The sequence below is a fragment of the Neomonachus schauinslandi genome, chromosome 16 (genome assembly GCF_002201575.2).
Source record: "Neomonachus schauinslandi chromosome 16, ASM220157v2, whole genome shotgun sequence".
Taxonomy (NCBI): Eukaryota; Metazoa; Chordata; class Mammalia; order Carnivora; family Phocidae; genus Neomonachus; species Neomonachus schauinslandi.
Window position 1 is genome coordinate 42,612,002 of NC_058418.1, and position 26,402 is coordinate 42,638,403.

The 26,402-nt window shown below is 40.4% G+C and overlaps 1 protein-coding gene across 1 annotated transcript; it reads right to left on the minus strand.

Moving 5' to 3' along the window:
* Positions 1 to 953: 953 nt before the first annotated feature.
* On the minus strand, positions 954 to 25,287 carry TERF2 (telomeric repeat binding factor 2). The gene is made up of 10 exons (XM_021703277.1): positions 24,888 to 25,287; positions 24,687 to 24,782; positions 23,910 to 24,040; positions 14,287 to 14,373; positions 13,104 to 13,250; positions 11,336 to 11,442; positions 9,191 to 9,583; positions 4,494 to 4,579; positions 2,546 to 2,589; positions 954 to 2,084 (listed from the first exon to the last, which is right to left on the minus strand). The coding sequence occupies exons 1-10, from the start codon at positions 25,264 to 25,266 to the stop codon at positions 1,926 to 1,928; spliced, it is 1,629 nt and encodes a 542-aa protein (XP_021558952.1). The 5' UTR covers positions 25,267 to 25,287; the 3' UTR covers positions 954 to 1,925.
* Positions 25,288 to 26,402: the final 1,115 nt, after the last annotated feature.

Here is a 26,402-nt window from a genome sequence, read left to right on the forward strand (position 1 = left end):
AAAGCAAAGAACAGACCTCATAACTGTATTCAGTTCTAGCAAAGGCCACGTAACATCACAGTACTCTGCAGGCCCAGGGGCTCTCCATCAGTCTTGCTAAGGCGAAGGTGGGTGAGACTGGGAGCACTTCCCAAGGCACAAGCATACCCACCCACATCCTATCATTGCTACGGTCCCAGCACTACCCATGTCACGAGCAGTGACTTAGAGTCAGCAAAACAATCATCAGTTCATAGTATGTATTACAGTTCTATAGGAGGTGTAGGCATAGTTTTATGTTTGTACACATTTCAGGAATAGTATAAAAATACCCCTGAAGTTACGTTGAAAAGTGTTAATGGACTTACGCACTTCTCAATTGGAGAAACACTGATAAGGATATTCTGCCTCCTTAAATGTATCACAGTGTCACTCTTCTACCCAGAGAGCGTAGTCTAATAATGTTAAACGTGGAAGAGATAAAAACTCCTGGATCCTAACCACATATAGAGGAAGACCACAACTAGCTGCAACCAGATCGAGAGGGATCGAGAGTTTCACCCTTTCACTGTAGCTTCATTTGGGGTTAACTGATGGAAAAACAGTAGTACCAAATCCCAAAACATGTAAATAGATTATAAAGCTGTACAAAGTTTCTAACTTGTACCTACAGGATGAATTTTAAAACTGTACCTTGCCTTTCACCGACTCAAAAGTGAGAAAGGGGGAATTCTGTCCCAAAAATATGTTATATGAGGACAAATTAAGAGGACATTTCCACATTTCTGTTTGACATGGCTTTCAAGGATTAAAACATCCAATACAGTCTGACATCAGCGTCTTAACATAGTCAGCATGGTTCAGCAAAGCTTGTTCAACATTTTGCTACCTCCAACTGCTCATACATGCTGTGCTGGAATTAAATAGCTACTTAACATTTGAGAGAAGCAAGACTTTAATGAAGAATGCTACAAGTTATGGACAATAATTAGTTCTCATATTTTAAAAAAAGATTACAGAAAACACTTTACTGATTTTGTGTGTGTGTGTGTGCCAAAAAGACAGTCTTTAAGGATGTCCGAGAGAGACAGCAAGCACAACACAGTACAAAAGGAGAAGGGAATGTTGACTTTTAGAGCAAGACACTAACACAGCACAATAAGGGTATCAGGCGGAAGCAACCATTTCACAAAGAATGGAATTAAGCATTTATATTCAGTCAGGATTTTTTAAGTTTTAAAAGTCCAGCATAAGGAAGGGAACTGAGCAGAGGGGATGGAGGAAAAGACTAAGCTTATCTACAATCACCGTTTTACAAAAAAACACACTGGTTCAACCACAGGAGAGGTGGAGGTTAAACCTGCCTACATAGCCCAGCAAATATTAAGAGCAAATGCCAAGGCTGTCAGGTCTAGATATTGATGTTACAACTGGCTGAAGAGTTTTTAAAAGAGACTCTGACTCCACCAGGCCTGGGCTCTCATTAGCCTGGGTTCATGACAGATGAAGTTCCTTTGCATTTGCATCAGAAGGCCAAAGCTTTACCTGGAACAAGTTCACTCCAAATAATGCTCATGTTGCTGGTTTTAACAGGTCAGAGTCATAAGTGGCTCCTGACAGACTCCACCATTTCCTAGGAGAAGGTTCTACTGATTACCAGGGATTTAAATTCAAGCAAACCACTAAAGGGAAATACTAATGATATTCTGGCACTGTACAAGCTACGTGCCTGTCATCTCTGCCAAGGACATGGGGTGGACTTGGCTTTGTTTCTCAGCTCCATGATCTCCAACATCGATGAAGTAGAACTGGGACCTCCCCCATGTCGGAGGAGGATGCCCAAAATTCTCATTCCAGCCCAGCTTCTGAAAGAAACAACAGACTATCAGGGGCTATTATTAGGAACCATGCTCCTGTGAATTCTGTGGAAATGAAAGCCTGTTGTTTCAGTTCATGCCAAGTCTTTTCATGGTCCGCCAGCGATCCTTAATCATCACAGCTGTTCGGTTAACAAATGGGTAATTTTTGGAAATGGCAGCCCAGTTTCCTTCCCCGTATTTCTGCACTCCAGCCTTGACCCACTCGCTTTCTTCTACAGTCCACTTCTGCAAAAGAAGACCAAAATATTTATCACAACCTGTCTCTCCACTTATTCACATTTTCATACAGTTAAGAGGTAAACTCAAGAATCCTAGGACAAGAATCTAAACCCAAAAGAAGGGTTTATATTTTTAAAACACGATAGAGATAAGTTAACACTGTGGATTTAGACATTTACTAGACATTTAATAATTTTCAATGTCCTCCTATTTCATCCTAATCACTTCTGCATTCAAAACTTCAAACGTTATGTTGTTCATGGTCAGGAGAATGTGTCAGGTTTCTGTTCCAGATTTTTCTTCCAGAAAATAACTATTACTTTAACTCAGTTTGGATTATCTGAAAATTGCAAAATACCTTTTTACAGGTGCATGGGTAGCCTATGCTAGGAGATGTGCTTATTTTACCTCTATTCTACCCACATTACCAGAAAAGGTAAAAAAAAAAAAAAGTAATTTTAAATTACCTGCTTTTTTGTTATACTGGTTGTACTCTCTTCATCTGGTGCTGCTGGAAAACATTAAAAGTAGACTCATTTCAGAGTTCACCTTTCTCTGCACAAACCACAAGAAAAAGACACAGAATGTTCCTAAAGGGAAAACTTGACTGAAATTTCCCAACATTGAGAGAAGAAGGATATCACTGAAGGGTAATTTGTTTTTGTCCTTTGTTTGGAAGATATCAATCATTTCAGCCAATGAGAATCTGTACAAAGCAAATATTTTACATACAGACATTCAATAAATATTGGTTAGTGATGGATTTCAGGCTCTTTAGTAAAACCTACATGATTTTCTAAAACTACTGAGGGACTGTGGTATTTAAAACCCTAATATATACACATCTACAGGTGATCCTTAAAGAATGCAGGGTTTAGGGGCACCAACTCCCCATATAGTCAAAAATCCATGCTGACTCCCCAAAAACTTAATAATAGCCTACTGTTCACCAGAAACATTACCAATAACATAAACAGTCAATTAACACATACTTTGCATGTTAAATGTATCATATACTATATTCTCACAGTAAAGTGAGCTAGAGAAAAGGTTATTAAGGAAATCATTAAAAAAATCATAAGAATATATTTACAGTATTATATTGTATTTTTAAAAATGTGTATAAGTGGACCTGTACATTTCAAACCTGTGTTGTTTACAGGTCGACTGTATTATATACTTGTGTGTGTGTGTGTGTGTGTGTATAATTTCTGCTTTGTAACCCCCTGCTAACCACTGCTTTGAAATAACACAGTTTTACTGTTTTATGCCAGAATTTTCAAATCCCTGATCATTTTATGTAAATAATATGTGGTTCAGCTCCTTAAGCAAAAGAACAGGAGAGTTCTTGCTCCCCACTCAGAGAGACCGTAGGAGATCTGCTCAAGCTCCACCCTCTCACCATATGGAAAGACATGAGGCCTCAAAAAAATGCACCAAGATAATTTTTTTAAAGGCCAGAGGACTACAGAAAGGTCTACTAGTATAAAAAACATGCCACTGGAAGCCAACAAGAGCCATTAAAAAACTGCAAGAAAAGGCAAAGTTGCATAAACATGATTTGCTGAATGTCTGCTTCAGCAGATGCTATTGTCCTAGCAGTGCTTCCTAAACAATGAAGGTGGCTCAGGAAAAGGGATACTTAGAGGAGCAGATTATTTAGTTTTAAATTATGAAGTATTTCATACTATAGTGGAAGCAGATTTTAAAGTTGACAAATCTGGACTGCACTGGATGTGGATGTTCTCTAGAACTTTTATATCCTGTTGTTTTTAAATATTTTATGCCACTTTTATTGATTTTCTGTTACTTCCCCCATTTCCTGGGTGATCTTGATCTTGCCAACTATGTTTGTGCCAATGAAGGTACTTTTTAAGGACAAAACCTTTGGGGCTGGCAGAGGTTTACTGTTACTGTGTTACCAAAGTCTTTAGAATCTCCAAGATTATGATATTTCCATTAGAATGCAAAGTATGTGGTGGGAGAGATTCTACTGCAAATGCTATGAACTTTAGTATGAATTATGGAAAATTAAAGTTTCCTATTTTAGAAAAAAAATTATATATTGAAACTGGTAAGAGATTTTTTACTTAAACAGGAAATGCAAGGAATGACCACATCTATCTTTTTTAATTAAAAGACTTTAGGAAGATCATCAGCTACAATTAGATATAGGATGTATTAAAACAAAACCAGGCATTCTCTTTAAATATAAAGTGCTGCTTTGACAGTCTCCATTGTTTAATGGGAAAGGACATAAAACTGACTGCTCATGAATCACAGTAAGGAACTTACTGGACTTTTTCTAGTTTGGAGACAAGCAGTTTTTATAACATTAATGTGATAGTAACACGCATCTATCATGCATCTATCATTCAGCTAATATCAAGGACCAAGGAGAATGTCCTAGCTTACCCTGAACTTGAAACAGTTCATCCTCTTCCACCCATGTCTCTTTTTCTTCAACCCCATTAGAGCTGTTCCACTTGCCTTTGGGTACTCTGAGGGGAGATCAACAAGAGGACAAGATGTAAAACAGATCATTGGGGTCATCCCATATTCTGTCCTTGGCTCTCTCACAGCCTATACTCCTCCCTGTTCTGCTGTGACCACAGTTGAGATTCACTTAACACACAACTCCCAAATGCTGACCTGGCTAGGCATCTCCATGTCGTCCTCCCGCAGGCTGCAGGATCATCCCTCAAACTGAGCAGTGAATACACCACTAACCCCTTCAAAATCTGCTCATTTTCCTGGTTTTGTTTGGTTGGTTTTGACTCTGCTTTTGAAGGTCTCAGCATTCTTCTAACCTCGAATGAGCAAACTGCTCCCAGTCCTTCAAAGACATGCCCAGTCCTATCTCTGGACTGCGCTCTTGTCCAAGCACATGGTACCTTACACTGGTCTCTTAACTGGAGTCTCTGTCCCTAGCCCCTTCCCCTTCCAAAACCACCTGAACATCAGTCTAAAATTACCTCATCCTTTCTCTGTTCCATGATCACTTCTCACTGCCTCAACAATGAAGCCTGTATGGAGATCAGTCAAGATCATCCACTCTGGCTCCAGCCAGTTTCTTGCTACCAAAGCCTCCTCTCTCCAACCCTGCCCCCACAACCTCATCAGCACAAACAGCAGAGCCATGCCTTCTGCTCCTCTTTTCCTTCTATAAGCTCTATACTTTCCTCTCTACAGTTCCCTCTGCTTAGGATTCCTTTCCCTGCCAAGTAAAATTCTACCCATTTTTTAAGGCCATCATTCCCAATGAAGCCTGCCCTAAATCTAGGCCCCCAACACATACAAAAAAACCCCACTCCTCTGCCCTTGTGGTTGTGCTTCCACTTTATTAAAACAGCCATTTCATAACATACACCCTAATCATAAGCACGTTGCAGGCAAGGGCTGTATCTTCATCTGTCCATCCCAAACACCTAGCACGGTAACACATACCCTAACAGCAGCTAGAAAAACGTGCTGAAGTAAAAACAGGATTATCAAAGAGCTGCAAATAAATTACACCATTGAAGATTAGAGTAGTAAGCAAATAAGAATCCTTTCTGTGCACATGAAATGTTAAGTACTTGAGTATAACCAAAAATGCCAAAACTAAAAAATAATCCCAAACCCAAATTATTGAATAAATGAAAACTGTAGTCAGTCTTTTCTAATCAACTGTAACCGTGTTTACCTGATTAATAGTACAATTGCCCTGGGAACAGAACACAGCACAAATCTGACCTCAGAACTGTAACATCTATTACAAAGCAACATGAGAAGTATCTGAATTAAATTTGAAGAAGTTATATAGATCAAATCCTGTAACACTTGATCAAGAGAGTAGAGACAAACCTCAGTCTCCTTCCCCCACTATGACCAGAGGTTTATTTTTAGGGCTGGCTAGGTATTTTGCAAATGAGTAATGAAAGCAGTTTGTTTAAGAAGTACAGACTTGAAAAAAATTTGAGTTCCATGAGTTTTCTATGAAATTACTTACATGGCTGAGACAAATGGTGAACCATCTACTTTTCATTATGTTTGAATTGGTTCATATCCCCCAAAATGTTATTTCTGAGAATAATTTGCTTGAGACAAGTGAAAAGATTACATGAGGTTTTTCCTTTTCAGGATATTAACTGTGTTAATTACTATTTATAAATAAGTCAGGATTATAGTTTCAATTTTCTACCTGCTTATCCCCATGCTGGGATAAAACTGATTTTAACCTCTGGATCTGTCATTTCCACCTGCGTTATCTGCTCATTCTTCCTGCAGACAATCTGCACAGATCACTTTGGTAACCTCCTGCTCTTCCTTTGAACTCAGCACTTACTTTGTGTACAAATGTTTGGTACTGCCTAACTTCTATTGTAGAAGAGGCTGAGATCTGGGTCCTCATCTCACTTTTTGATGGCTCTGTGGTCCTGGGCAAGTCAGGTCACTTCCTGGTCCTTAAGCTATTTGTAAAGTTAGAACTTGATGAGCAATGAATGGGCTAGAGGGGTCTGGTCTCAAGGGGTCGGCAAACTACAGCTTGTGGCTGGTTTTTGTACAACCCTTGAGCTAAGAATGGCTTTTACATTTTCAAAGAGTTGTAAAACAAAACAAAAAATAAACAGCAGAGACACAAGTGTCCAGAAAGCCTAAAATGTTAACCCTTTGCTGGCCTTTTATAGAAGTTTTGGGTATGACCCTTTAAATTGCAAAAACCAAGAATTATTTGGTCAATAAATATCTAATCAGCACTTGTCCTTGCCAAGTGCCATAGAACATATAAAAATCTAGTAGTTGTGACCCTGCCCTCCAGGTGATACACCCTAATCCTGCCTTCAATTCCACCAGCCCAGCTTCCTCCAGGTCCTAACTACTCATCCCGTAGCAGTCTCCAGCCACCCATCTTGTCTCCTTTGCCTCAGTGCTGGTTCAAAAGCCATCAATGGTAGCTCATCAGGCCCTCAGATTAGCTGTATTAGAATTATCTGGGGGCACAGTTAGAAAAGAAGATTACAGACTCATCCCCTGCCCCTTCTAATTCAGTACTCAGGAGCCTGGGATTGTGTATTTTATTAAACATTCCACAGGTAACTGTGATGCGAAACCCAGCTTAAGAACCTCTGCTTGATAGAATACAATAGGAACTCAAGACCTGGCCCATCTACCCATCCAGACATTTCTCCCTTCATCCTCTCTGTGCATTATATTATTCTGCCATACAGAGTACATGACATTTTCTGGAGCGTACCAGGCTTTCTCATGACTTTATACAAGGGGTTTCTGCTGCCTAGAACCCCCACTCCACAATATGCTTGATGACTTCCTACTCTTCCTTCAAGGTCAGCTGAACATTTGCTCCTCTGCAAGGCTTGATCTACCCACACCTTTGCTGAGCAGATTCAGCTCTTCTTCCTGGAGCTCCCGGGTAACTCACACAATTCCTTTACAACCAGGCTGTTCCTATAAAGGTACAGATAATATCTTCAGATTTGCAGGCCTTACTGGCTCTGTTCCAATTACTCAACTCAGTGTAGCATCAAAAGCAGCCACAGACAATACATATATCATGTTCGTGGCTGAGTTCCAATAAAACTTTATTTACAAAAACAGGTACCAGGTAGATTTGGCCCAGGGGCTGTAGTTTGCCAACCTCTGCTTTAGAGTACCCATCATACTTCATGCCCTTGACACATCAGAGAGGTGGAAAGGTCTAAACCTTCACAAATCCTCCCATTTATAAAACCACTGTAACCATATACTCTCTCTAGTTTCCTCATCTGTTCATGGGAATAATAGCTATACTTTATAGGACTACTGCAAGGAATAAAGGAGATCATGTATCAAAGGAGAATAAAATGTGTTGAGCGCCATTTGCTTGCCCGGCCAATGACTCACTCACTTCCAGATGCAGGTAGTGGTACATATAGTAAAGATTTATGCCTGAGTATTAATCATTTAGATGTCACAGCCTCTCTGGGCATCTAGCACGTGCATGTCAGAGCACAGGTCCCCACACAGCTACAACAGAGCAGTGGTAGAGATGGCAATGGCCTTGGGAGACCAGCAAGGTGATCACTAACAGCAGGGTGACCAGGGTAGATTCATGGAGGAGGCAGAATTTTAAGAGGCAGCTTGGTGTATGTGTTGTATAGGCCATGGACTTTGAGTCAAGATCTGAGTTCAGGTCCCTCATTGGGCTCCACACTGGGTGTGGAGCCTACTTAAAAAAAAAAAAATCCCAAAGCCCAACTTTGCCACTTTTCAGGTTTGTGACTTCAGGCAAGTTAATAACTTTTCCTAAACCTTCTAAAATGGGGCTAATATATCATTCACAGAATGAGGATTCTAGAGATTCAGTAAAATAATATGTGAGAAGTGCTTGGCCCCTGGAAAGTACTTAGTCAATATCAGCATCTCTTCCCTTTGAAGGATGGATGGGATTCTCACAAGCAATGATGGAGGAATGATGGTCCAACTGTGGGGAATGACAGGAAGCAAGAAGAGTACAGTAGCAAAAACAGAGTGTGTTCCAGAGAGAACAAGCAAACCAGTTTGCTTGGAGGAAGGATCCACAAGAGGGCACAAAGGGTAGCAAAACTTGAAATCCAGGCTGGGGGTCATGATGGGGAGCAAAATAAAAGCATTCTAACCACTGCCCCATAGAACCTAGCAGAATGTGAGAGATTAGTAGATATTTACTCAATTTGCCAAGTCTTAATTGCTCTTAGAAGGTGCAAAACTATAAATATTCATAAATCTTTTTAAAGATCAAAGTCTAAAGTAGCCCAATTCAAACAAATTTCTTTTAACAAAGAAGACTGATATTTAGTAGTCAGGGCACTCAGAAGTTTACTAAAAATGAAAGCAGCAATGAGTAGGAGGCTCTGAAACCCTTCCATCCTCACTCACGCCTAGAGCAATGCCTGGAAGCCCACAGGTGGAGCTTCAGAACTGCCAGGGATGGCTATGTTGTCACTCCCCACTCCCAAGTCACATTCTAGCAGTTTGAGCAAGCCTTGGTGGTGAATAACTTAGCTGAAAGTTACTTCATTCATGGAAGCAATACCAGGCCCAACCAGGACCACCAACCAGCCCCAAAACTGCTACAAAGAAGGTCTTCATACTTGGGATTCTTCTCCCCAGGGTGGGGCTGGTTGAGAACGGTGGGCTTGGATGGTGATGCTGGGACGACCTCCTGGGAGGAGTCGAGACCTGCGCTCGGCTCAGTACTCTGGCTGTCCTCCTCCAAAACCAATCTGCTTATTGTCATGCGCTTGTTCTTGGGCTGCAGTTCAGAGCCACCCTCACCCTCAGCAGGGGCTGAACTTTCATTTTCATCTTTTCTTGGTCTCTTGTTTTTGAGGGCTGGTGATGGCAGGGACACTTGATTAGGAAGTACCAGATCTTTCTGGTCCAGTTTTGAGAAGGCTGCCTCAGAATCTTGTGCACTGGACAGGGTCTTGAAAGCTGCTTTCAAGGTCATAATTCCAATGGTGGTTGGAGTACTCCGTAACTGCCTATATATAAAGCAAATATACAAAGATCAATCTCACCATTACTGATGCTCATCCAAAGAGCCACAACTTTTCTGAAGTGTGAAGCTTCAAATGAGAGAGAGGACTCTTCGAGTTGAGGACTCTTCATTTAAAAAAATAAAAGAGGGGTGCTTGGGTGGCTCAGTCAGTTGAGCGTCTTACTTCACCTCGGGTCATGATCTCAGGGTCCTGGGATCGAGCCCTGCATCAGGCTACATGCTCAGTGGGGAACCTGCTTCTCCCTCTCCCTCTGCCTGCAGCTCCCCCTGCTTGTGCTCTCTCTCTCACAAATAAACAAAATCTTTAAAAAATTAAAAAAAAAAACCTCAGAACAACTTTATAAAGCTCCATTTATAAGCATAAGTAGAGGCTTTAAATATGTAAGTTGAACTCTGGAGTTTAAGCTCCAAGTAAGAACTTTAAAGGACTAGAACCAATGACACTCCCCCTCCAAGAGACCTTTTTAGCCAGTGCGCTAACCCCTTTTGTCTGCATGAACTAAAGCACAGTAAAACACTGCTCTCCACTACGTAAGAACTCTGTATAGTGCCTAACAGTTACAGGTCAGCCTGGGCAACCAACCGACAATCTAGCAGTCTCACCTTGCTGTCCAGTCCAACCCTCCTGTGAGAGAAGGAAAAGACTGGTCTCCATTCTGCCCCCTTCCTCCTACAGTACACTTCTAAATGGGACTTTTGAGAATTCTCCAAGTTAGAAGTGTGCCACACAGTCTTAGAACAATGAGAAACTGCCTTTTCATAATAAAGGCAAGTTCATCTATCATTTAGAATAACTAGTATACTTTATTTTTTTTTAAAAGATACTTATTTATTTGGCAGAGAGAGACAGAGGCACAGCGAGAGAGGGAACACAAGCAGGGGGAGTGGGAGAGGGAGACACAGACTCCCAGCTGAGCAGGGAGCCCGATGCGGGGCTCGATCCCAGGACCCTGGGATCACGACCTGAGCCGAAGGCAGACGCTTAACAACTGAGCCACCCAGGCGCCCCCCACTAGTATACCTTAAATAAAAACTGTTAGGAGAGGGCAGACTGGCATCCTACAAGCCAAACCCATCTGGTAGGTATGTCTTGTTGCCTAACCTATGCAAGTTTTTTGTTTTTTTTTTTTAGTTGGACTAATTGCCAACATTCAGAAACTGGGAAAGCTCAAAAAAAACCCACAAAAACAAAAAACCCTAGATGTCTCACACAAAAATCTGAACTAAAGTTTGGGCATCCTTGGACATTCCCACATAGCAACAATCACACAAAGCTGAAAAGCATGCCCTCTTTAGTTCACACTCACATGCTCTGAACTGTATTATCCTACACCCACTCTTGTACATTTCCTACTGGGCCCCCAAAGGCATCTGAACTTTGATTCCTACTTTAAAAACTTGTTTTGGGAATCTGATTCACAAGTCTGAACACTACATTAAGAGATCAGGTATCCACAAGGAAGCAGTGTGTAGATATGGGCAAGGCAAGGATAGGAGAACAAAGAAGGAAAGAACCTCTGAGGAATAGCCACTCAGGAACTTCTGTCAGGGATATGACATCCTGTCTTCAATATTCTCATTTTTCCGGGGCATGCTCTGTAACTCCCACAGTGCCTGGTACAACTAACCCAGTAACATTTCAGTACCAGGAAGAACTGATTCTGCTCCAAGCAGACTGCTTCCAACAGACTACCCTTGTGTTTCGCCCAAGATTGCAAAAGGGCATCGCTCTCACCTTGCAGGTTCTCTGAGTGGCTTCTGCACAGGCTCTGGTGCTGGCTGTTTATCTTCCTTCACTGTACTTGATGCAGCAGTCTCAGATTTCAAAGCCTTCTTGGCCATCTGGGAAAAGAAGGATGTCATCAGGAAGAGGAAGCCACAGAGTTTCATTAATTCTCTTCTTTCACCACAAACATACATACTCAGCATGCAAACATGTTCACTTATAAATCCAATCTAGGCATAAACTAGAGGAGGACATAGAAAGGGAGAGAACTCACAAGAACTATTTCAAATGTCTTGCTTTTTCCTTCTTCAAAAAACAGCTCACAGTTTTCTATACTAAAGGAGAATTCAGTTTGAGTGGTGCTAACCATCCGGATACTTGTGAGAATTCTTTAAGCTTTTGGACAACAAATAAGTGTGTAATTTTACTTTGTACTTCCTTTGCTGTTCTTCCAATCTCATCCCTAATCTAGTTTCTGAATGCCAAATATACCTTTGGGGTCATGCACAAAAGTCAGACTTTTTTTTTTTTTCAAACTTAAGATAACTAATGTTTATGTTAGTGTCTTTTAGTTTGTGTCTAAAATTTTTTGTAACTATATTCCCACAAATATGTTGTGCCTGGTAACTCTGAAAATCCTAACTAATACCACATAAAGTCCTGAGTGGGCCAATCTTGCTCTGACTCCAACTGCTCATCTGTCTCCCTTTGACTAAAATTTTATAAATTTCTAATCAGTCCAGTATCATTCTGTTTCAGATATGTATGCCTGTAACAAGTAATGTCTTAAGAACTCAGAGGTCTCTCCCCTCACAGAAACAGTGGCAGGTTATTTTCCAGTTATCTGTAATATAAGAGAAAGGACGGTAGGCAAGGCTCAAGTATCCTGACACTTGTACCCTGAATATCCCAAACTATCTGCTTTGCAGATAATTTGACATCTGCCAAATGACTGCTACGATCAATGACACTATCCTAATATGGGCTTGGCAGATCTACTGTTATGAACAAAGATATTTTCTTTCTTTTTTTTTTTTTTTAAGATATTTTTAAGTAATCTCTACACCCAATGTGGGGCTCAAACTCACAACCCCAAGATCAAGAGTTGCATGCTCTACTGACTCAGCCAGCCAGTCACCCCAAACTAAGATATTCTCAACACTCTCTAAATGTTGGTGATTTAAAAACAAACAAACAAAATAACCAACAACAAAACTTCTCACTCAGTTACCCAATATCACAGCCCACCCTCTAGAACAGACTGTGTTCTAATTCTTCCACACGCTGTCCTGAGCCTCACTGCTACCATTCTTTCTGCTTATCACTTTGATCCAATTAAAGAATGTCTACATTTGGCTTCTTTTCCCTTATCATACTTCTAGTCACACCTTTTTTCTCCAGTTATTCCCTCTTCCTGTTAACAACCCCATCACACCATGTCTACCAAACCACTCTTCCTCCCAAACGGAACTCAAATTTCATCTCCTTTGGGAACCACCACTAATTGTAGGTGTGCCCCTACTTTAGCCACACAGATTAATCACATGTAGAAGGTATAAATGGGAGGTGAGGGAAACCAGGTATGTTCCATTTTGCCTCTGTCAGGATCTCTGCTTCAGTATATTTAAGGCGTTTAATTAAGGAAGACAGTGCATATAATTCAAAGTCTTTTACACACATTTACTCTTTTCACTTCTAAAAAGAGCTGTCCTTTTCTAATTGCCTGCACATCCTCAAGGCCACATCATGGTTATGAGAAGAGAAGGCCAAGGCCCACCGTGAGGAGGAAGGGCTCTGCATCATCCAGGTGACTCTCCAGGAAGCGCAGCATCTTCTGCTGGAAGGTCTCATAGGAAAAGTTCTGGATAACAGGGTGGGCCAAGTTCTTCTCACGGATGATGTTCAAGAGATCATTTCTCAGCTTCTACACAAAGGACCGATATTTGTGACATAAGAAAGGAGAACTCCAGTAAAAATTCAGTGATGGTGATTTGAGACAACACTATCAGAACTTTCACAATGCTGTCAGTGGCAATCACTGGTGTATATATATAGGAAGGGGAAGCTTTATGCAAGCGTACCACAAAGAACAGGTCAATAAATTATGGATCAGCCATAGTGGGTTACTATGTAGCTATAAAAAAAAGATGAAGCTTAGGATCTAAAGTACCTTTACATATTTACATAAAGATTTTTAAACTTAAGAAAAAAAAAAGGATGAAGCAGCTCCTTATGTGGTAATACACAACAATCTTCAAGATATGTTAAGTGAAAAAAGCAATTTACGAAATGCTCAAATTAGGGTGTAGAATAGGCTCACATGTGCATATGGGAAGAGCAGGAAGAATGGATATACATGTATATATACACACATGCACATTTGTTTGCTTGCAATTGCACAGAATATCTCTGAAAGGATAAAGAAAAAAACTGGTTCCCTATGAAGAGAGGAATGAGGTGGCTGACTTAAGAGATGAGCTAAGCTCTTTTGTTGTACCTTTTGAATTTTATTATGTACATGTATTACCTTTTCAAGAACTCAGATTTATAAAAAAAAAAAAAAAAAAGAGCAGGACACCAACAGAGCTTTTGACACCAGAAAACAGAGGAATTAAGTCCTCACCAAGGCAGATTCTCAATTCTGCAGGATCAGCATTTACGTAAATGAAGTTAGAAGTGTTACAGAACTTGATAGTTTAATATCTGGTGCTGATCACTTAAATAAAGTTCTGTCACAAACCCGACAGAAATGGGCAAGAAAATAATTTAGGTAAATTTGTATAATGAAAAATAAATTATGAAAAGCCAATCTCACAGTAAGCTATCTTGGATATAGAAGACAACATGCTAAAGGTGCCAAATATTTAGATAAATTCCTGACAAAGAACCCTTTCCCTGTTTCCCCACAAAAAACAATGAAATGGATTTAAGTTATGGGAGCAAAAATATATCAAATTTACCTGAGTTGTGGGGTCCTTGGACATATGTTTTTTCAAAATTTTTGAAGCCTTTTCAAATTCTTTGTTTTTGATACAAATAATGACAGCCTACAAAAGGGGGGAAAAAAAACACCTCTTTTTTTTAACTGTTGTATAATGACAGGTGTAATCAGAATATCAGATACTAAAATAAACTACTAAAAAGTAAAAATGAGTCTTATATACCCAAGAACTTTTTCACATTCTGTCAAATTCCTGTACTTAAAAACTAACAATCACTGCTCAGGCATTATGAACAACTGTAAGCACTCTTCTTTCATTGTGTAGGGGAGTAGATTTTCAACATTACACTGGATTTTTTAAAAATAGCTGATAAAGCAAAATCTGATCCTCTGGATTACAGACCATTTACCCAATTTGAATAGGGCCTCCTAAGGAAAGGCAAAATGGACAGGAGTCATTCCAGGTCCCCAGAACAATTGGATCTGTTCTTTTTGGATGCAAAATCTTTGATATAATGATAGGGACAGAGCGGGGAGGATATACTGTGAGGGGAAAAAAAAAAAGCCATTTGCTGACCACGGAGTTCTGCTAGTTCCATTCAGGAAAGTCCTGAGGCCATTTCTGTAGGACAACCAACACAGCCTCTCGCTACCCTAAACCCCAGCTGGCAACTCGAGTTCAAGTGTGCAGGGAATTACTGAAATGAACAAACCCAGGGCATCCACAGGTAGCACACAAGGAGGGCAAAATTCCAGGCAGGATGCAGAAGTCTCGTGAGAAAAAGAGTCCTTTAGTAAAGAAACCCCAAGAAAATATATAGAGAGGGAAAATGACAGTGATCGAAAATTTTAAGTGGTATTTTAAAAATATAGGTGTCATTTTTAATTTTTTAAAGATTATTTATTTATTTATTTGACAGAGAGCACAAGCAGGCGGAGTAGAAGGGAGAGGGAGAGGGAGAAGCAGGCTCCCTGCTGAGCAAGGAGCCCGATCGGGACCAGGACCCTGGGATCATGACCTGAGCCGAAGGCAGTTGCTTAACCAACTGAGCCACCCAGGCACCCCTAAAATATAGGTGTCACTTTTAAAAAACTTAGAAAAGCCAGGGAAAACTTGGGAGCACTTGGAGTTATCTAACAGGATGAAGTAGCTACCCTAAATCCTGTCTCAAAGAAAGGTAAAAGAAACACCACACACACACACACAACAGGGAAGGAAAACTGGTCCATAGATATTTTCAATCTTCATTTCAGGGAAGAACTGAAGGAGATACAGACTAAAAGGAGGAGGAATAGCAAAGGGAATGCAGTATTAATCTCTGGTGATTCTGTCCTCAGCATGCAAAGGAAACTGGTGTCAAATGCTCTTGAATAGCAGGCACAACCATAAATTCCTGCTGCCCAGGGAAGGTACAAAGTAGGTCTTTTCATTTTATAGTCAGATGACCACATTCACTTTTACATCATTTTCAGCAGAGTAACTTTCTTGAAGAATTCAAAGGTTTTACTCTGTATAAAATAATTTATATCCTATTATGTTTTTAAATTTTATTTAACCTGCATACAGTAAAATGGACTTTTGGGGGGTGTAGTATCTTGAGTTTTAATAGATGTATTGACTCCTATTAACTGCCACAGTGAGGATACAAAAACCTCCCTTTGTGCTACCCTTCTGTAGTCACCCCTCCCCCAACCCCAACCCTTGGCAACCACTTATCTTTTCACTGTTTCATCTCTTCAAGAATGTCATATAAATGGAATCCTACAGCATGTAGTGCTTATTTTTTTAGGGGATGTAACCCTGAGACGCTTTCCTTCTGTATAAATGCCTTTGAGATCCATCTTTGTTGTTGCATTATCTATAGTTCTTTCTTTCTAATGGCTGAGCAGTATTCCATTATTTGAATGTATAGTAATGCCTCCCACTCCCCTTTCTTATACATACCGACTTATGATAAGGTTTAATTTATAAATTAGGCACAGTAGGAGATTAACAGTAAACCAGAACAAATGTAACAATATACTGTAATGAAAGTTATGGGAATGTGGTCTGTCTCTCAAAATATCTGATTGTACTGTACTCACCCTTCTTGTGATGTGAGATGGTAAGATGCCTATGTGATGAGGTGAAGTGAGGTGAATGACATATATATTAAGACTTAGCCCAAGGCTACTCCTGACCTACCTTCTGACCATATGTCAGAAGGAGGATCGTCTGCTTCCCAACCACAGTTGACTGTGGGTAACTGAAACCATGGCGTGAAACTATGGGTGGGGGGGGGGGGGGGGCTACTGTGCTACTTTTATCCATTGACCCGCTGAATGGTATCTGGGTTGGCTGCAATTTTTGGTGATTAGGAATAGACGTTAAATCGTTCGTGTACAGGTTTTGGGGTGAACATAACATTTCTCTAAGGTAAATACCCACAAGTGGGATTGCTGGGTCATATGGAAAAAATATATTTAACTTATATGAGAAATGGCTAAACTGTTTTCCTTTGTGGGTATACCATTTTGCACTCCCACTGGCAATGTATGAGAGTTCCAGTTGCTCCACATCCTCACCTCATTAGCATGCATTAGTGTCAGTATTTTTTTAAGTTTAGCCATTCTAATAGGTTGTCCTAGTAGTCACTGTGATTTTAATTGGTATTTCTCTATAGACTAAATTATGTTGAACATCTTGTCATGTGTTTATATGCCATTTGTATATTCTCTTTGGTGAGGCTTTTGCCCACCAAAAATAGCACTATTTCCTTTTGAGAGTTCTTTATATATTTTGGACGCAAGTTCTTTGTCAGATATGTGATTTGCAAATATTTTCTCCTAGTCTATAGCTTGTCTTTATTCCCTTAACAGTATCTTTCTGAACAAAAGTTTTAAATTTTGGGGGTGACTGGGTGGCTCAGTCATTAAGTGTCTGCCTTCGGCTCAGGTCATGATTCCAGGATCCTGGGATCGAGCCCTGCATCGGGCTCCCTGCTCAGCGGGAAGCCTGCTTCTCCCTCTCCCACTCCCTCTGTTTGTGTCCCCTCTCTCTCTGTCTCTCAGTCAAATAAATAAATAAAAAATCTTTAAAAAAAAGTTTTAAATTTTGATTAAGATCAATTTACCATTATTTCCTCTTATCAAAATTGCCTCTTATGGATTATGCTTTTAGTGTCATACATAACTAAGAACTTTTTGCCTAAGTCCAGAACATAAAGTTTTTCTTTCATCTTATTCTCTAAGCTTTACAGCTTTACATTTCAAATTTAGATTATGATCCATTTCGAACTAATTTTTGTGAGTTTTTGTGAGGTCAAGGTTCAGTTTTTGCATATGGACATCCAACTGTTTCAATACCATTTGTTGAAGACTATCCTTTTTCTATTGAATGCCTTTTCCATTGCATTGCTTTCACATTTTTGTCAAAAATCAATGTCATATTTGTGTAGGCCTATTTCTGGACTCTTGTCTTCTGTTCCATTAATCTTTATTTATGGTCATGAGTATCTTTATAGTAATTCTTAAAATTGGGTAGAGAGTGCTTCAGCTTTGTTCTTTTACAAAATTGTTTGGGTTATTTTAGTTCCTTTGCTTTACCATTTGTATTTTACGATCAGTCTGTGTCTATAGAAAATCCTGTTGAGATTGTGATTGGAATTATATTAAATCTACAGATCAGCTGGAGAGAACGGACATCTTAACTATACTGTCTTCCAGTCCATGAACATGGTGTACCTTTCCATTTTATTAGGTCTTGATTTCCCTCATCAGCATTTTGTGTTTTTCCACATACAGATACTATACATGTTTTGCTAGACTTTCAGTATTTCTTTTTCTTCAGGCTATTGTAAGTGGCACTGTTTTGGTAATTTCATTTCAAGTCATTCACTGCTAATATATACTGGAAATATGAATAACTATGTTGATTTTTGTATCCTTCAATCTTGCTAAACTTACAGATTTTTTAGTATATTGTGTGCGATTTTCCATATGGACAGTCATATCATCTGCAAATAGGGACATTTTTTTCCCTTCCTCTCTAGTCTCTTGCCTTTTCTTTTTCTTGACTTACTGCACTAGCCAGGTCTTCCAGTATGATATGGAATGGAAGTGGTGAGAATGGACATTCTTGCCTTTTGGTTCTATCCTCCACCATCAAGTATGATGTTAGCTATAAGTTTTCTGTAAATGTCTTTTATCAGATTAAGTTCTCTTCTATTTGTAGTTTGCTGAGTGTTTTTATCATGAACTAATGTTGAATTTTGTTAAATGCCTTTTCTGCATCAGCTGATAGATGTTATATTTCATTCTTCTTTAAACTAACAGAGTGAAGGACGTTGATTGATTTTCAAATTTCAAACCAGCCTTGCATTCCTGGGGTCTAGTTTCCCTACTGTGCCACACACGGTATCTGCATCCAGGGCTAAGCAGCAGGATAGACAGTAAAAAAAACAAACAAAAAAAAGCAGTGGAATTTGCTCTAAGTTCTGGGGGTCACAGTTCCACTGCTAAAGAGAATGGGTTCTCTTCCTTCAGTTGTAGTGCCAGCCCTGCTGTCACTGTCGTCACTGGGCCACTGCTGCTACCAGTGCAGTATTGCCTGGGTGCCAGGGCAAGAGAGCAGAGAGAAAAGAAACTCTGGGAATTCTCCCACCCTCCCTGACTCTTAGGACATCCCTTTCTTGCTCCTCAGGCCAGAGGAAGCCTTTCTTGGAGTTCTTTCTGTTCCCACCTGGAGTGCATTTCTAGGTTTCTCAAGAGACTTCAAGTCCAGGCTAGATGATACCAGAGAAGGAAAAAATGGTATATTAATCATCACCAGTTTGGTGGATCTTCAAATTCTGGTCTTCTTCCCCATCTGCTTACTACCATTTACATTTATGAATCCTCAGACAGCTGCTCCACACATTCTGTCTAGGATTTATACTTGCATTAAGAAGGACACAAGAGAGTATGCTTACTCTGTCTTTTCCAGAATTAGAACCAGGTCCTACTACATTTAATTTGTGAAATAAGAAAGGAAATGTGAATGCATTCAAATTCTAAATTAAAAGTCTGCCTCCAACGTTTGTACTATGAGCTTATCTTTTTTTTTTTTTTTAAGATTTTATTTATTTATTTGACAGAGAGAGAGATAGCGAGAGCAGGACCACAAGCAGGGGGAGTGGGAGAGGGAGAAGCAGGCTTCCTGCCGAGCAGGTAGCCCGATGCGGGGCTCAATCCCAGGACCCTGGGATCATGACCTGAGCCAAAGGCAGATGCTTAACAACTGAGCTACTCAGGCGCCCCATGAGCTTATCTTTTAAAACTATTTTTGATTTCCTGGAAAGTTTTTTTTCACTTGAGAGTTTTCAGAAAGAAGTATAATTTCTTCTCTTATACAGCTGTTAGGGTTATTAGGGTGTAAGTAATAGCAGTGGTCTCTGGCTAACTTAAACAAAAAGGAAATTCAAAGCATAGATTTTCATTAGAGGTGAGATAGGTGTCTTGGGAGGAAATAGCAGAAAGCACATAGAAAAAGAAAACCAAAACTCACATTAGGAAAGAAAGGCTAAGGAAGCAAACTCAGAAAAAAAACAGGCTGTTATGGGAAGCAGGAATGCTCAAAAAACTCTGACAAAGCCTTTTATTTCAAGAATTAAGGCACTTAGGGCACCTGGGTGGCTCAGTTGGTTAAGCAACTGCCTTCGGCTCAGGTCATGATCCTGGAGTCCCGGGATCGAGTCCCGTATCGGGCTCCCTGCTCGGCAGGGAGTCTGCTTCTCCTTCTGACCCTGCCCCCTCTCATGTGCTCTCTCTCTCAAATGAATAAATAAAATCTTTAAAAAAAAAAAAAAAAAGAATTAAGGCACTTAGAGACTGTGTTTTATGCACCCACCCCCCCAAAATGGGGTAAGGCCCCAAAAGAAAAGATGCTCTTACCAAAGGTGCAGGGGAGAATGTTTACTCTCTGCTGTTCTCCATGGGAACCTAACTGAGGAATCTTTGGTTATGAAGAGAAAATCAATTTGGCCTCAATATCATTAACAGCTTGCAGGATCAGTTCTCAATCTTTTTAGTCTCAGGATTCCTTTATACTTTTAAATGTTAATGAGGACCCCAAAGAGCTTTTGCTTATGTGCATTATATCACCATATTAGAAATATAAAACTGAGAAAAATTTAAAATATTTATTAATTCATTAATTCATTAAAAAATAACAAACCCATTGCAGGTTAATGTAAATATAACTTTATGAAAACTATGTTTTCTAAGACAAAAGTTTAATGAGAAGGCTGGCCTTGTTTTACATTTTTGCAAATCTCCATAATATCTGGCTTAATAGAAGAAAGTTGGGATTCTCATATCTACTTCTCCATTTATCCTGATGTGATGTGTTGTTGTGGTTAAAGTATATTAAAAAAAAATCCAGCCTCACACAGATAAGAAGTTGGAAAAGGGAGTAGTATTTTAATAGACCTTTCAGAAAATTGTGGATATTCTTCTTTGACTCTACAGCAAACTTGGGCAAGTGAACTTTTCATCATCTGTTACATTAAAATCCTTTAGTCTATCTTGCATTTTAAATGGATCTTTTACTCATGAATGATTTTGTAAATTAATGCACTGGCCATTTGGAAAATATTTATTTACTGAGTTACAGCGATCTTCCAAATGTTGACATATTCATTAAAAATATTTTTTAAATCACAGTTGTTAATAACCACCATCAATCTTATCAGAAAAGCATAAGGATTAGGAGACTGTCAGGTACATCAATACAAGTTTTCCAAAATTTGAATTTTTACTTGATAGCTTGAGTTTTATCACTACCAATTGTTTTCTTTGAAGTGACAAGTTCCCATTGCTGTTTTGCAAGAAAATGACTGCCAAATGCCCACACCTAAATAACCAAAATTTTCAGTTCTTCCAAGTAAAGAAAGGTGTTCCATTAAAAAAAGCATCTAGAGCAGCATGCAACTCAAGCAATTACACGAGTGCCTTCCTGAAGACAACCATCATGTTATGTGGCAGAAAGGCTCTAGGCAAACTTCCTACTTTGTCACAAAATACTGAAAAGATGTTTGCTCAAGGGTCTAGATTTAATAAAATTAATTTTACTGCTTTATCAAAGACATTCTTAATTGAAACTGGCTTTTATTTATTTTTTAACTGCAAGTATATGGCAGTGAAGACTACAATGACTGGTAGTACAAGTTACCACTTCCTGGGTCATGTTAAGGCACCAGCAATTTTATCCATCAGTGCTTTTGCACCATTAGTGCAAAGTCAATGCACTGAAAGTCAACTAATGATTTGGCACTGTTATGAAAATAATTTTGATTCCTGAAGGAGTCGTGAAGACCTGCAGAAATCCCTACACCATATAATGAAAAGTTCTAACTTAGTAACTTATTTGATCAACTTTAACAAAAACTTAATAGACTTTTAAATGAACTGTTGTGACACTTTACAAAGCTTAAAATGCATCGAAAAGCCCCAGGCATCCCATGGTATTTTCCCGAAGATGACCATTAACAGATCCTATGACTCTAAATGAAAAATTAAAAAAAATAATAAAATGAGGCAAGTGATATGGTATCATTTAATAACTAAGAGTTCAAGGTAATTGTAGTAGCCAGCCTCTAAGATGGTCCCCAATGATTCCCACCCCCGTCATAGTCCCATTCCACACACTAATCCATAGTTGGTCCAGTCTGTGTGACCAACAGCATATGGCAGAAGTAATGGTACTTCTGAAATTGGATTATAAAAGACTTCAGCTTTTGTCTTGGGCTCTTGTTCTCCTGGATCACATACTTTAGAGGAAGCAAGCTATCATATTGTAAGCAGCCCTGTGGAGAGGCAAGGAGCTGAAGACTCCAACCAACAGCCAGCAAGGAAAGTGAGTCCTGCTAACAACCATGTGAGTGAGCATGGGAAAAGATCCTTCAGCCCCAGTTGAGTCTTGAGATGACTGCAACCCTAGCAGACAGCTTGACTACAATCTCATCAGAGACCTCAAGCCAGAAGCACTCAGCTGAACCGAACTCTTAGAAAATGAGAGACAGTATTTCCTGTTTTAAGCTGCTAGATTTGGTACACAGCAATAACGGTAATATGGTAAGTATAACAAGAAATCTGGTACATGATGGAAAACGGAAAAGCAGAAGGGAGTCAACATTAAGAGTACGGTTGACTATTTTAAAAGAATTTAGACTTCGCTAACAGATTTTTCGTAAGGAAGCCCCCCAAACGAGACCAATAAACTTAAGTAATAAATAATAATAAATTAACAAATATACAGATGAAAGTCCACAAGAATCTTCCAGAAGAGGGGACAGAGACAAATCTATAGCTTTTCTGTTCTGAAGGAGTTGCACTTCTGAATCAGCTACCTACTTAAAAGGAATTACATGAATTACTTTGAAATGGTACCATTTCTTTCCTGCCCAGTTTTTTTTTCAAGATTTTATTTTTATGTAATCTCTACACCCAACGTGGGCCTCGAACTCACAACCCCGAGATCAAGAGTCGCATGCTCCACCAACTGAGCCATTTCTTCCCATTCAAAAGATCCTTAGGTCTTCTGAAAGGAGGCATGGATTTCTCCTCCTTTGCTAATATCTTTTCTGGCATTTTCCCTCCAACACAAACCTGACCTACCTATACTAAAAATCTATTCTTGGAATTATTCCTCTTTGGGATTTGGATTACCTGAGCATTCTTTCCAAGACCGAAAGTAGTTTCTGCCCAAGGTCCTTCACTGAATAAATACCTGCACCTCACACACTAGTTATTTTTTTAGCAGGGTACCTAAGTACCCAGCACACAGCTAAGGGACAGAAAGTCTTCCTTCCTAAGCAAAGTTTTATCTTCCCACCCCCATGTCAGATACCATCTTTTTAGGGGGTGCTCTTTTCTTACCAGTTTCCTTACTTTCCACTACCAAGGCAATGCTGAGCTGTTGTTCTTCAGTCCCCACCTCTACATCTGCTTCCACACCCCCAGCCTTCGTTACTGAGAAAGAAAAAGCTTTTTCTGACTGGTTCCCATTGCCAGTCATCTTTTAAATAAAAGTAAGTTCTACTACTTGAAGCTACCTGAGCCATAACACACAGTCCCAAGTCCCTAGACACTCCAGTAGCTTTTTCCTTGTCAAGAACACTGGCTGTGCCAGCCTTCTACCGTTACTGTTTTTCTAACTGGCTGATTATTCTAGCATCTTTAATTCTGTGTTCAAAGGGAATGTTCCCCTTCAAAGTCAGTCCCACATTTCCCAAGGCCCCAGCTATCCTCTTTGGTTTATTATAAACAAGGATGACCAAAACCTAGGCCAGTTGCTTCTAGCCCTTTAACAGTGCTCCTGAATGGTGTAATAACCTCCAAAATGTCAGTCTTCAATGCCAACCCAATTCTTGTGTATTGTGGCCTCTCCTGCCAAGGCCACAAGGAACACTACCAAAATCACAAAAGCAGCATACCTGCCATTAATACTTTCCAAGCCTGGCCCAGGAAGAAGTCACTTGAAGAGATGTAACATCTGTATGTGTCTATGTTTGAGGGTGCTCACTTGCTCTCTCCATCCCCACACAGAAAAGATAAGCATTTTATCCTCAAAGACATCTGATTTTTGTCAAAAAAAAAAAAAAGAAAATAAAAATAGAGCCTTACAGCCTCCTTGACCAGTTTTCTACTGGATTCGACCACTGCTTCTGTCAGTGTAAATTCCGTTTTAATCATCTCCAGCACATTGATAGCTGATTCCAGTGGTGTGAGCTCAGCCTCCATATCAAAGGAACAGTCTAGGACAAAGAGCACAGTTTTCGCTTTAAGCTATTTTTATAAGGAGCAAAAACATGTCCAAAAATACACATTTATCAGAAAAGACACATGTAAATATAGAAAGATTTGCATTTAATTTTCTAACATACTGGCTACAAGCTTACAAACATGTTAGGAGTTCAAATTCAAACCAGTGAATTTGAAGTGACTATTTTTTAATAATTTCAAAGACAAGTAAAAATGTATTTAACACATGCATTTGCATCTCAAATTTCAGGATACACACATCCTCCTCAGATACAAGCGACCAGAAACTGAAGACAGTTTTGCTAAACAGCTCTTAAGTTCAATTAAAAGAAAAAAAGTGCTTATACCCTGAAAAACATTCTACTATGGGGGAAAATTTGGCCTTCTTAACATAACTCACTAGATCCCAACAAAGTTGGGGCAAGCAAGGAACAGGTGGGACGAAATAAAAAAATAGAAAAGTAGCCAAGAGAATCTTAACTAGACCGAAAGAACAGACTCATTCTAGAAGGAAAAAGACCACTGTGATCGAAACATAGTAGTGCACCTTAACCCCGAATCCTTCAGTTCCGGACATAAGTTGGAAAACAACAACGTAACCATAAATAAGCCCAGAGAAGAACACAGAAACTGCCATACCTAAATTTTCCCCTTCTTCGATGCGCGACAAACACTGCATAACCCGCAGCAGCCGGGACACGGTATGCTCCTTCCCCAAGGGCCTGACAAGCAAAGCTGGGAAAGAAGACATCGTTGGCTCGGCGATCCCCCCAGCGCCGACCCCCGGGCCCCACATATCCCCTTCTCCATCCAGCCTCCTTCCCCAGGTCCGGCCCTCACCCTGCATGATGTCCCGGATCTGCCTGAAGTCCCCGTACCGGCTACCCCGAAAGGCCCGCAGCGCCTCGTGGAAGTAGAACTTGAGCACCCAGCGGTTGACCGCCTCCTCCAGCCGTGCCTCCCCCGCGCCCCGCTCCGTGGCGCCCCCCAGCCCCGGCTCCTGGCGCCCCCGCCGAGCCCGCCCGCCGCTGCGGGACGCCCGCCGGCCTGCCACCCGCCCGCTGCCGTCGCTGCTCCCGCCTCCTCCCGCCATCGCGTCCGATCGCCGCGCGCCCTCCCCGCCTTCCCGGCCGGGCCGCTTCTTCGACTGTGACGCCTCCGGGTCACGTACGACGCCCGGGCCGGAAGCAGGGCTTGCCGTCCCGGCTCCCGCGGCCATGACACGGACGATGTTCCTAGCAGCCCGCGGGCTTCTGGGAGGGAAAAGACCGTGCATCCCTAACCCCGTCTCGGACCCCGTAGTTCCCGATGTGCAGGCCGCAATGCTTGCTGGGGCTTGAAGTCCAAGCCGTCTAGGGGGGTGAAGCAAGCGGGTTTGCGGTTAAGTGTCGACTTTGCTCCGAAGTTATGGAACACTATAAGATATTGGGACTACGTATAAGATATTGAAAAAGAAATACGTGCAGTTTATTAAACACAAAATTGTGAAATGTAACACACATTTTATAAAAGAAAGTTTATTAAACAGATTTACATTTTTAAACAAATTATTTTTTTAACAAATAATTTAGGGGTGCCTGGGTGGCTCAGTCGTTAAGCGTCTGCCTTCCGCTGGGGTCATGATCCCAGCATTCTGGGATCGAGCCCCGCATCGGGCTCCCTGCTCAGTGGGAAGCCTGCTTCTCCCTCTCCCACTCCCCCTGCTTGTGTTCCTGCCCTCGCTATCTCTCTCTGTGAAATAAATAAATAAGATCTTTAAAACAAAACAAAACAAAAAATTTAAAACAAAGGCCAGTGTAAACCCAATCGAGGTCAAGAAATAGATGACCGGCACCCCAGAAGCCTCTAGACATATAAGACATATAATTTTTTTAATCGCAAAAGTAACATGTTAGGAAAAAAATAAGCAAAAGGATTAACATTTAAATCACCCATAATCCCACAGGAAAGAATAATTTTTTTTTAAGATTTTTTATTTATTTATTTGAGAGAATGAGAGAGAGAGAGAGCACATGAGAGGGGGGAGGGTCAGAGGGAGAAGCAGACCCCCTGCCGAGCAAGGAGCCCGATATGGGACTCGATCCGAGGACTCCAGGATCATGACCTGAGCCGAAGGCAGTCGCTTAACCAACTGAGCCACCCAGGCGCCCGGGAAAGAATAATTTGACGTGCAGTTTTACAGCTTTCCAGTGTCTTTAGTACGTACTGTGTGTGTGTGTGTGTATATATATATATATATTTTTTTTAACTAAAAACAGTGTTATATATATTTTATATAATCATTTTTCATTTAACATATAACAAACATCTTTCCATGCCATTAAGTATTTTTTCCACAGTATCTTTAACAGCTAT